This window comes from Papaver somniferum, chromosome 3, assembly GCF_003573695.1.
Source record: "Papaver somniferum cultivar HN1 chromosome 3, ASM357369v1, whole genome shotgun sequence".
NCBI classification, from domain to species: Eukaryota; Viridiplantae; Streptophyta; class Magnoliopsida; order Ranunculales; family Papaveraceae; genus Papaver; species Papaver somniferum.
In genome coordinates, this window is record NC_039360.1 from 22,447,478 (window position 1) to 22,459,992 (window position 12,515).

The 12,515-nt window shown below is 35.7% G+C and overlaps 2 protein-coding genes across 2 annotated transcripts; both read left to right on the top strand.

Annotated features, from left to right (window-relative positions):
• Positions 1–433: 433 nt before the first annotated feature.
• On the top strand, positions 434–1,793 carry LOC113361016 (zinc-finger homeodomain protein 3-like). The gene has a single exon (XM_026604408.1). The coding sequence runs from the start codon at positions 539–541 to the stop codon at positions 1,487–1,489; it is 951 nt and encodes a 316-aa protein (XP_026460193.1). The 5' UTR covers positions 434–538; the 3' UTR covers positions 1,490–1,793.
• Positions 1,794–10,537: 8,744 nt separating this feature from the next.
• On the top strand, positions 10,538–10,942 carry LOC113359148. Its single transcript, XM_026602825.1, has one exon. It carries the CDS (start codon positions 10,538–10,540, stop codon positions 10,940–10,942), a length of 405 nt encoding a protein of 134 aa, XP_026458610.1.
• The last annotated feature ends 1,573 nt before the right edge of the window (positions 10,943–12,515 follow it).

Below are 12,515 nucleotides of genomic sequence, written 5' to 3' on the forward strand. Positions count from 1 at the left end.
TTGTCTCTGTTATTACAAAATTACAAGAAAAGTAAAATAATAAAGTAGTCTAGTCCCATTATACATGATGTTGTAAGTTAGCCTCATTTTTGTTGGTTTCTTTCTTTTGCTGCAAAAGCTTGCAACACCCTCAAGTTCAAAAGTACTTCCCTAAAACAGCTAAGTGTCCGTATCTCACAAATTTCCATGCCTTGTTTTCATCTTCTTTTTGAATCTCTACAAACCAAAATATCAATATTATGAGATCACTAGGCCCCCCATCAACAGGCCCCTCCACTCCCACCCTCTAGCTATAGGTAAACCTGATTATCTTAACTATCAATCATGTCTTATCTTTAAACCTGATCTCCTCTACCTAATTAATCATCTATCTTTTCTTAATAAATGAAGGGAATTGTATTGTAAGTAGAGGACATGTCTCCATAGACAGAGACCAGAAGCAAAAAAATAAAATAAAATAATTTTATAGAGACCCCTCCATTCCTCTCTAAACTTCTTCTTCTCTTTTGGTCTCCAAACAAAAAACAAAACGAAGAAAATGAATATTTCTAGTGATCAAGAAGGAGATGATCATCATCATAATCAGATCCCAGTCTCAAACCCAATCCCAATAACTAGCAAATATACTGTGGTTGTACATGGAAATCATCACCACCACCACCACCATCCTCAAAATCACATCATCCCTTCTTCTTCTTCTTCTGGTGGTGGTTATGGAAAGAAACTAGTGGTGGTCAAGTACAGAGAGTGTTTAAAGAATCATGCAGCAAGTATGGGTGGATCTGTTATAGATGGGTGTTGTGAGTTCATGTCAGGTGGTAAAGAAGGAACAATTGAAGCTCTGAAATGTTCAGCTTGTAATTGCCATAGGAACTTTCACAGGAAATGCATCCTTGAAGAAGATGATGAAGAAGAGGATGTTGATCATCATATTGAATCATCAAGTCAATATCAACAACATACTCATCTTGTAAACAAGATGAGAAAAACTAGCTTGTTAACACCACACCAGGTGTTGGGATCATTAGATCAGTCCTTGTATCCAACACCAGCAGTACCTATGATGAAGCAGCAGCCTTGTACTCCTTCTTCAAATCACAGCAGTAAGATGATGATGTTCTCTCACTCTTCTCTATTTCACTCTAACAGTGGAGGTTCTTCTCTTCCTGCTGCTTCATCAGATTCTGATGAGATCAAAACAGTATCACAACCACCACCACCATCACTAGCAGCTCAAGGACAAGTAGTTGCAGTGAAAAAGAGGTTTAGATCTAAGTTTACTCAAGAACAGAAAGACAAGATGTTGAGCTTTGCTGAGAAAGTTGGTTGGAGCTTTCAGAAGGAAGAGGAAGCTAATGTTCTACAGATCTGTCAAGAAATTGGAATCAAGAAAAGGGTTCTCAGGGTTTGGATGCACAATAACAAGCATAACTTTGCCACCAAAAAGATCATCTCTAGTTCTAATTCCAATTCCATCACTACTAATTGAATCAAATCAAATCAAATCATGATCATCTATCTAGCTCACTGATTTGTATGTCCTTCCTTTTTAGTCCCTCTTAATGTTTAAGCTTTTAAGCATGTAGGTAATTAAGTAAGATTAGTACTTGATTAGTCAAAAATGCATGTCTATATCTCTGATTCTCCATTATTATGATGATCATTGTCTAGATTAAGAACAACTCAGTTTAATCAATTATTATTATGATGTTAATTGCATTGGGTTAAGTATCATGTGTAATTTGGTTTCTTGATTTTTTCTTTTTTTTTGGCTCAATCTGGGGCTTTTAACTTTTTATTTCATTTGAGTTCATGATTTTCCAACACCCTTTGCTCTACTACTTAGTTTTTGATGACTCTCTTAGTTTTTTACATCGGAATTACACTACTTTCCAAGGTTCCAACTATGCTAATTAGGGCCTAGGCGAGGTATTCGGTCGCCTAGCGCTTCGGAATTACACTACTTTCCAAGGATCATTGTTTTATTGACGCATTGGTCAGCAGAGGTAGTACATCCAGCTTATATATATGGCATGGGGATGGGGAGGCAGTTGCACCCAAATCTCATTATTTTTACTCCCCCTTAACTGAAGGTAATCCAGCTGCCATGAATATGACACCAATAACTATCAAACTAAGACATACCAATGAAGAAGAAGGAAAACTTGATGATGATGATTTCTTCATCCTCGGCTCTGATTCGTTGTTGCTGTTTGTTTGGATCTTGAGGTTTGTTGTCTTATGTGATTGACGATGACTAGAAATAAGATTTATGATAAGAGTTAGGATCAGAGACAAGAGATTAAAGTAGTTCGGTCACTTGACCTACGTCCACTGATAAAACCCTTTAGGGGCGAATTGTATTGATCATCAGTACTACTGAGATGATTTACATTTACATTGGTATTCCTATTTATAGGAATGATAGGATAATTAGTAAACCCTAAATCCTAGAAGATAGTAACAAACTTAACTTATCTTGACTAGGTACCAGACATATTTGCTAGCTAGATTAGAATGACTTTGTCTTCTAAATATCTTTGACTTAATCTTCACAATTGCACGTGCACACAAACTGCACGACCACAGTCTTCACGGTCACCTTGCTCGGTATCTTGTATAGGACGAGATGTTCCAACACCCCCCCCCCCCCCCCCCCCCCCCCCCCAGTTGGACACATATTTTTTTTTTGAAGTGTCTAACTTGAAAACTCTTGAGTAAAAATGTAGAATCTTGTCGCATTAACTCCAAGTAGAATCTTGTAACATGGACTTCAACACCAAGGTTACTTAATATTCGATCACGAACTATAGTGAAATACAACAACGAACAACAAAATGATCTTCACATAAACTGTTGAGGTATATGGGTCTTGTAGTTGCAAATGGACTTGAGTGGATATTAGGCTTTGAAGAAGGTTTAAAAGAGTGATGTAGACTTGGTTTGTTGTTTACTAACCAAGACAAGACATGATAGACAAAAACCAACAACTTAACTGATGGTGGTCGTCGTTTATGAAAGTTTGCACAAGAGAAAACAAACTAAGAATGAGACAAACTCGTTAAACTGATAAACAAGACTTGAATGCAGAGATATGAGCACATGGAGATATTTGATCATCCACGAATCTTATGTGCAAAATATGAATATTGCACAACGTCTTCACTGTTGATTGTTTGAGAATAAAGAGACCTTTTGCACGAGCATCTTTGATGAAAATTGATAAAGATGCTGAATAAATTAGAGATATCCCAAAATGGAATGATTTTCCCGAGATATGAGACCATACAAAATAAATGGGTAACCGAAATGGTAAGATGAAAGAATTTTGGGATTGATACGAATATTCTTGACAACAAGAATAAAAGATTGATCAAAAGTAAAACATCTTTAATTGCCAGTAAAGATGCAGGAGAGTAATCTTAAATTGTGGCAACAACATAAAAAAAAAATCACTGTCACAAACAGGATTAATTGTGTTTAACAAACCACACGAAGAATAAAACTGACCATGAAAGGATCAGTTAAAGATTCAAGAAGAGATTAAGTAGCAGAGCAAAACGTGACATGAATCGACATGAGATTTCAAAATATAGAAAATATCTTTGGAAGTAATGATTTGATCAGAATTTAGAGAGCCAATAGATGATGGCAATATCAAAGAATTAGAGAGCCAATAGATGGTGGCAATATCAAAAAACAAAATTAGCTAGATCAACTAGTTGTTCTAAATGTGAAACAATTGAATAATACTGAGTTAAATCAAGTTGTTTGATTAAATGAAAGTGCCAATGAACGCACATACACTAACAAAGGCAGATGTGTTGTACCCTCCATCCATATGCTTTGAAGGAAAATTCAGTTCTCTATGAAATGGAAGAATCGCGTTGGATAAATGACGATATCATATATTCATTTCATTTAACGAGTGCTTAATATATGGAATGAAAATAGTTTCGGAAATAATATCTTTAACATTAACAAAGAAAATCATGCTAAAGTTAAGGAATAATATGATAGCAGAAAATTTTCTTAGGCTATCAAAATCAACAAAATAAAAACATAGAGTAATTAGATTGTTGATTTTAAAGCAATAATCTTTGCCATGAAAAATGGAAAGAACAAAAGAAAGTTAACTGTATTGATAGACCCTAACAAAAAAAAGGCCATGATCACTTACTGATAGTCTATGAAAATCAATAGACTAGAAAACTGATTTAATGGGATAATCAGAATATTGAGAACTAATAGCTAACTTCCCATATACGAAAATCAGAATATTTTAGGTTTGACGGTGAAAATCAAAGTCACCAAAACTTTGCTGTATAATTTTGATGGAAAGAAAAAAAAAATTGATTGCCTGAAAAGGCAAGATATTCTTGATAACAAGAAAGATCATGTCAGACAAACGAAAACCTCAATTAGAGGAATGAACCTTTGTCTTAGGTTTTGATTAAAGAAAAACAAAAATCATCATTATGATTTTTGATATCAAATGGAACTATGTTTGGTGTATGATCGATACCCATAGTTGCAAATTAAGAGAAGAAACTCATGATGTCCAGATAGAACCATGAATACTAATTTCTTTGTTCATTGATAGTACGTATTGATAAGCTATCAATGAGAATAAAAACTAATTATGCAATCTATAACCCAGATTAAAAAGTTTGTCAAAGAGAAAGAATTGGATATAATAATCTTTCTTATTGAAACTCCGAGTATAAATGGTAACAAATAGCTCATTGTTGATCTTAACATAATCAGTATGGGAACAAACAATCTAAAAAAAAAGTTATGCGGAAGAGATTGATCAGAAAAAATATATTTGGATCTTTTCCTGCTCTTTACCATATTAGATTTATGATAAGAGTTAGGATCAGAGACAAATAAGAGACAAGAGATTAAAGTGGTTCGGTCACTTGACCTACGTCCACTGATAAAACCCTCTAGGGGTGAATTGTATTAATCATCAGTACTACTAAGATGATTTACATTTACATTGGTATTCCTATTTATAGGAATGATAGGATAATTAGTAAACCTTAAATCCTAGAAGATAGTAACAAACTTAACTTATCTTGACTAGGTACTAGACATATTTGCTAGCTAAATTAGAATGACTTTGTCTTCTAAATATCTTTGACTTTATCTTCACAATTGCACGTGCACACAAACTGCATGACCACAGTCTTCACGGTCACCTTGCTCGGTATCTTGTATAGGACGAGATGTTCCAACAGAAGGTAATCCAGCTGCCATGAATATGACACCAATAACTACCAAACTAAGACATACCAATGAAGAAGAAGGAAAACTTGATGATGATGATTTCTTCATCCTCGGCTCTGATTCGTTGTTGCTGTTTGTTTGGATCTTGAGGTTTGTTGTCTTATGTGATTGACGATGACTAGAAAATTAGTGCAGTATTTATAGGGGCTTGCGGTTGTGGTATTGAGAGTGGTTACGATGCTTGCTTACTGCCAAATATCGAAGTTTAGCTTGTATACGGTTTCCGAGTCGTGATATAATCGGGATATACTAATCTGGATGGTAGGACAAGAGAAGTACCCGATTACTAAAAGAACCGAATGTACCTTTGAGTTAGAGGAAGAGCTATGGAATGCGGGAAAAATCACTCATTCAACACCGACTTGAGTGAGAGATTAGGTGAAAGAGTAATTTTCTGACCGTTGAATGGAAAGATATGAGATTCGGTGACTGATGTTTACTCGTTTGGAGTGAGAAAATCTCTCCAACCGATTATCATGTGTTTCCAAGTGTATATCTTTTAAATAATACTCCCTCGTTTTTGAAAAAAAATGTTACCTTCATTTTTTTTTTTGTTGATTTGATCTATTTTTAAACTAAAATGGGTAGTATAATTATTCTGGGACCCATATTAAACAAATAGAAGAACTGAAATAAATGTTTGAGCAGCTGATGTTCAGTTGATGGGGCAAGAAAGATGTAATCCAAATGGCTTGGTCTATGCCACCGGGTTGGGTCATTCACTACTCATAATTATAAGGTCCATGAACCGAACATGAGGCTCTTATTTAAAGGTTTTCTAAAAGTAAGGTCCATGAAGTGAGACCTCCCACTCAAAACTCATCAAAATTTGATCAAATTACGTGTTACTATGAGTAGTGAAGATGTCCACTTTTAAATCTCATTCACTTTATTTTAAGTCAAACCTTTATATAATTTACATATGATGGTAACCTTCTTTATTTTGTTCTTGAGGTATTCTCCGTGTACTTAGTGAAAAATAGGACCTAATTTTTCATAATTCGAACAATAAAATTATTTAAATCTGATCTTAAATTATCAGTTTATCCCAAAGTCACCGGGGTATATTTTGGGCTTTAGGCATGAAAAAAATAACTAAGTAAAGGTTGTACTTCATAACAAACTAAATTGATGGTCCACGTGGATGGGCAAACTTAGTTTCCCACAATTAAAAAAAGAGTTTCTCGGAAATACTTGAATCGACCGTCTTAATCATCTACGATATTTTCAAGTTCTAACGAGTACGACTATTTCCTAACAACTACAAAACGGTTATAACACTCTCCTTCAGATATTCAACTCACATTAAATTCAGTTTTCATAACAATTTCTCCATTAAAAGTCCTTCTAATTCTTATTTTATTTCTCGAAATTTTTCTATACAAATGTGTCACAGGGATGTATTGGATCAGGATTTATATGGATATAAATAAATACTAATTTACCTGAATCTAGTAGATTTACAATGTCTCTTAAAAGAATCTTATAGATATATAATTTTGGATTATAATACAATCGAACCTCGATAAACGAATGTTCGATAAATTAATAACCTCGCCAAATGAATAACTTTCTCCGAACCCGACTTGGGCCAAGGTGATAAATGAATAACCTCGCTTAATGCATTAATGAATAAAAAAATTTGAATCCTCAAAGGCCCTGTAGAAATATAAACGAACAATCACTGAATTTCATGTAAAAAATATATATAAGAATAAACCAAAATACACATCATTTTACATATAAATATATGTAGAAATAAACTCAAAAAGATTCATCTATGGTTGATTGTCTTTTATCCCACTCAAACCAAAATGCTCCTTAATTTTATGCAATGCTTGCACAATTTTTGGATTATTTGGCTCTTGTTGTATCAAGTAATTTTTTAAAGTGACCATCGCTTGAAAGGCATCTTGAGATGACACAATACGTACGACGATACTATCATCCGGTTAAGTATCATTATCATCATTCATTACTGACTCAATAATTTACCCGTCTATTGGAGATTCCATAACTGCATCATTCTCGGTAGGATAGTTTAAAATATGTTCGACGTCCATCATTAAAACGCGGGAGTACAACAACCACATCCAGCTATTTCGTTCGGCAATCTGTATGGACTAAACTTTAATAATATAATTCCGAGAGCACCTATTTAATGAGTCTCAATCAAGAAAGATATCAAAGAGCTTTATCTCTTTCTAAACCCGATCAGTAAATCAAACAGATAGAAATCTGTGAATCTGATGGTAGTCTCGACTTTCGATATTCTTTACTCGAATCAGTGTGTGAAGGAGTTTGGGTGAAAGTGAACCTCTCCACTACTCATATTAGCACCTAATTTGATCAATTTTTGATGAGACTCCTTCGTTTTGAGTGAGAGCTCTCACTTCATGGACCCTACTCTTAGAAAGAAAACCTATAAATAAGAGCCTCATGTTCGGTTAATTAGGTAAAAAAAAGAAAAAAATATATCTGCTCCTAATTCGTAAAAAACAACAACTAGCATTACACTTGGGGATAAAAAATACTAACCGAACTAAGTTTCGTATCTCGTTCGCTTTACTTTAAATCAAACCTTTATATAGTTTACATAGGGTGTTCACCTTCTTTTTTTTTGTTCTTGAGGTAGTTTTCGTGTACTTGGTGAAAAAATAGCACCTAATTTTTCATAATTCGAACAACAAAACTACGCAAATCATCTGAACTTACATGGGGTAGACAAATGATATTTCTATAGACTTTCATAGATTTTTTATTTGGATGACTCTCGGAGACTCACTGAAAATCTAGAGACTTCTAGTAATTCTCAGAGAGTCTTTATGACTTATAGAGACAAAAAAAGGAAATTTGTAAATAGTTTCTGTGATTTATAGAGACAAAAAATGTATAATATCTAACTAAAAATTTAAAACATCTAAAGATTTTTTTACTATGCACGTTATAATGCTAGTAAAAGTACTATGAATACCTGGTAAAATATTTGTTCGATGTCAGAATAAATCTCACAGTTGTCCTATGCCTATGTTTTCAGTCATCCCACATTTTTTATTTATTTTCTATGCTATCTCATTACTAGTTAGCATTTTTTCCATTGTTTCATCAGAGGAGATGTCTTCTGAAGTGGAAAAGATAAAGTTCGGTCATATGCACGAGGGAAAAGAAAATGAGAGAGGATATGTATGATATATTCAGACGAGGTCGGCGGTATTACTGCGCAAATGACTCGTCCCTTGGTCATCAGCTCAAACAAAAGAAGAGGAAAAAAAATTGGTCCTATTCTCAACAACAAATATGCCATAAATTTCCAAGTCTCCCGAAATATCATCTCTTGAGTAGAGATTTCCACCATGCCTATTTTCATAAAAAAGTCTCCACAAATCTCTGAAAATTACAAATCAGTGACTTTTAACTCTCCTTCGAATAACAGGGAGACTCTCCGAAATTCTCAATGGACTAACAATAGATTTGGAAACTCTCCGGAACTTATTCATTCGAGGAATTATAATCCCATGGGATTACAAATTACGGCATTCATGCAAATCCCTAGTGTGTTTGGAAACTCAGTTGAAATACATAGGATTCATCGAATTTTCATATTTTAGAGTCCGTATAATGTTTGGCATTACCCTAGAATCTTAAAATTGTACTATATAAATGGAATTTTAGGATTATAGTTTCCCAACAAGTTTTAGGGTGGAGAGGTCGGACTCCATACAAAGGATTTGCTGGAAAAGTGACTCCCATAGGAAACGTGATTCCAGGGATTTGGGCGACAACCGTACTGAGGGCAACCTAATTCCACCAAATCTCCTGAACCCATAAATCTCACTTTAAAAATTCTGTATTCAAACCCACCATAAGATAATAACACTCATATTTTGACTACAAATATCCATAAAAATCCATATGGATTGCACAATAACAAGCATAACTTTGCCACCAAAAAAACCATCTCTAATTCCAATTCCATCACTACTAATTGAATTGAATCATGATCAAACTATCCAGCTCACTCTGGTGTGTCCTTGCTTTTATTAGTCCCTCTTAATGTTTAGGCTCTAAAGTATGTAGGTAATTAAGTAAGATTATTAATTGGTTAGTTAAAAACGCATGTCTATATCTCTGATTTTTATATATGATCATTGTGTAGATTAAGAGCAGTTCTTTAGTCAATTATTATTATTATGAAGTTAATTGCATTTGGTAAAGTATCATGTGTAATTTGGTTTCTTGGTGTTGTTGGCTCCATTCTGGGGTTATTCTTTTCTACAGTCACTTGAGTTCATGAATTTGCAACATAATGAAACTGAGAAGACACTTAGAAAAAAGAAAAAAATCTAAAATTATAGCTCTACATAATGAGCTTTTCCTTTGCACTTGACAATTGCAGGAGCATTATGTGAATGCGGTTAACTGCTTCAATTGATCCTACTACAACTCTTAGTTTTCACGACTCTTGGTTTTTTGCATACCAAAACCACGGCGGTCAAATAGTGTGCTACTCATCCGCATGTCTTCTTCAGATCGTTTCGGTTCATCTCCGAATATTCTGGACCATGGATTGAAATTCGCATCACCTTCAACTGCCGCTGCTTCTATCTTCACGTCTTCTTTTTTCATACCTATATGATAAGATTTAGATGCATAAACAGGTTACCATTAAGAAGTCAAAACGTTTTTTAAAGCTCAAGATAAGTACATACCAGGAGTGTCACTGCCAATTTAGCTTATGTGAGTTTCTTTGGAATCTGCAGCAGCCTTTGCAAGAGCAAGTGGCTGCTGATCCGATAGATCATTGTTAGAAGTACTAGGAGTTTCTTCAAGAACCGGATCCAAGTGACTGAAATTTGGTGGCTGCGTAACACATTTACCCTTAGCTGAAGGCAATTCAGCTGACATGAACATTGCACCAATAAAAACCAAACTAAGACATACTAATGAAGAACAATTTGATGATGATGATTTTTTCATCCTCCGTTCTAATAGTAGTGCTGCTGCTGTAGGGTCTTAAAATTTGTTCTCTCCTGGGGTTTGTAATAGACTCTATATTATCCTGTTACCTTATTTACCTTTAGGAGATTATCTCCCTTTACTTTGGTTGTAATGACAAAAAATATTATTGAGGTTTTATTATATATTGAGGTCCTGGAGAACATTTCTCTGCAAGGAAATTATCATCAAATCCAAGATGGTATCAGCCCCTCCTCGATCCTACTTCTTCTAAAAATCTTTCAAATCCATGACAGGTGAAAAGAAATCCGTTCACCCGGCTTTTGCCATCAACAACATCAAATCTCTGGTTCCAGTCATCTTAGATATCAAACAAGATGAATACTCCTCATGGGTATTTCTCTTCGATCTTCATCTTCAAGCTCAACGATTGCTATTTCTGATTGATGGTTCACAACGACCTACGGATATTGATGCCGATACTGAAACAGTTAGATGCTCTTTGTCGTCAATGGATGTTTGCTACTATGACCAAGGATCTTATGCTTACCATTCTCAAGAAGGCAAAACCGCAAAGGAGATTTGGGACCATCTCAAAACACTTTTTCAAAACAACAAAGGAAGCCGTGCTGCAAATCTTGAAAGTAAGTTTGTAAACCTCAAGTTTTCAGATTGTGCTAGTGTTGATGATTAACTTAAATCACTTTCCGATCGATTGAGTGACCTTGATTTTCCAATGAACGATAAACGACTGGTTATCCAATTGGTTAATGATCTCCCGGAGGAGTACAACACCGTGGCATCCTTCATTCAACAGTCCATGCCCACGTTCGATGCCGCTCGATCTCAATTGCGTACCGAGGAAATTAGGCGTGCACAACACTCACTCGCCTCTGCACCCACCGTACTTGCTGCTGCTGCTCCTTCAGACCGCAACTCACAACGCCTTCCTCAGACAATGGAAGAAGAAACAACCGTCCGCAGCAAACTGACAGACGTTCGCAGCAATCCCATAACAATGGATCAGGCCCAACTTCCGCAACTTCCTCAAGCCCACCGTTGCTGACAACTCCACCAGGCCCACGCCCATACCTACAGGCTACAGCCAGCTTATCAACAGTACTGTCCACCTTACTGGGCCATTCCCCCATGCCCCTACCCAACTGCTCCTTCCTGGGACCGGCCTCCTGCTGTGAACCAGCGTCATGCCAGCTCCCGTGGGCGATCTTCTGGACGTAATCATGGCCAAGCTTACATTACTCCATCGACTGAACTACTGCAGCCCACAAATATTGCTGAGGCGTATAACTCTATGCATTTACAGCCACATGATGATGCTTTTTATATGGATACTGGTGCTACATCTCACCTTACTGCCGATACAGGTACTTTACATAAAGTTCTCAATTCCAGCAATATACGGTCTATTTTAGTTGGCAATGGCAATAGTATTCCAGTTACTGCTAGTGGCACTAAGTTCATAACCCTTCCTTCTCGTACTCTTCAACTCAATAATACCCTTGTTGTTCCTGATATTATCAAAAACTTGGTTTCCGTTCGTAAATTCACTACTGACAATCATGTGTATGTTGAGTTTGACCCCTCTGATTTTTCTGTGAAGGATCTGAGTTTGAGGAAGATTATTCTTCGATGTAATAGTTCCGGGGAGCTTTACCCTATCACCAACTCTGTCGTGCCACCACAAACACCGTCCTAGTCCTCCCTCATTTCTCTTGCTGCTTTTTCACCAGATATTTGGCATAACCGCCTTGGTCCCCCGGCAAGGCTATTTTAGATGTTCTTCATACCAATAATTCTATTCATTGTAATAAGAATCAACATTCTAAACTTTGTCATTCATGTCAAGTTAGTAAACATGTTCGATTACCTTTTTATGAATCAAATTCCAATACTTTTGCTCCATTTGATATCATTCACAGTGATTTTTGGACCTCTCCATTACATGTTGATACCGGTTTTCGTTATTATCTTATATTACTGGATGATTTCACCAACTATCTTTGGGGTTATCCTTTAAAATTTAAATCCCAAGTCTATGACAAGTTTTTGGAATTTCGTTCTCTTGTTCAAACCCAATTTGAGCGTCAAATAAAGAGTTTTCAATGCGACATGGGACGTGAATTTGACAACTCTTCTTTTCACACTTTTGCTCGTAACAATGGTCTAGTTTTTCGTTTCTCTTTCCCCCAAACCTCCTCTCAAAATGGAAAGGCCGAACGCATGATTCTCCATGTCAATGATATCAC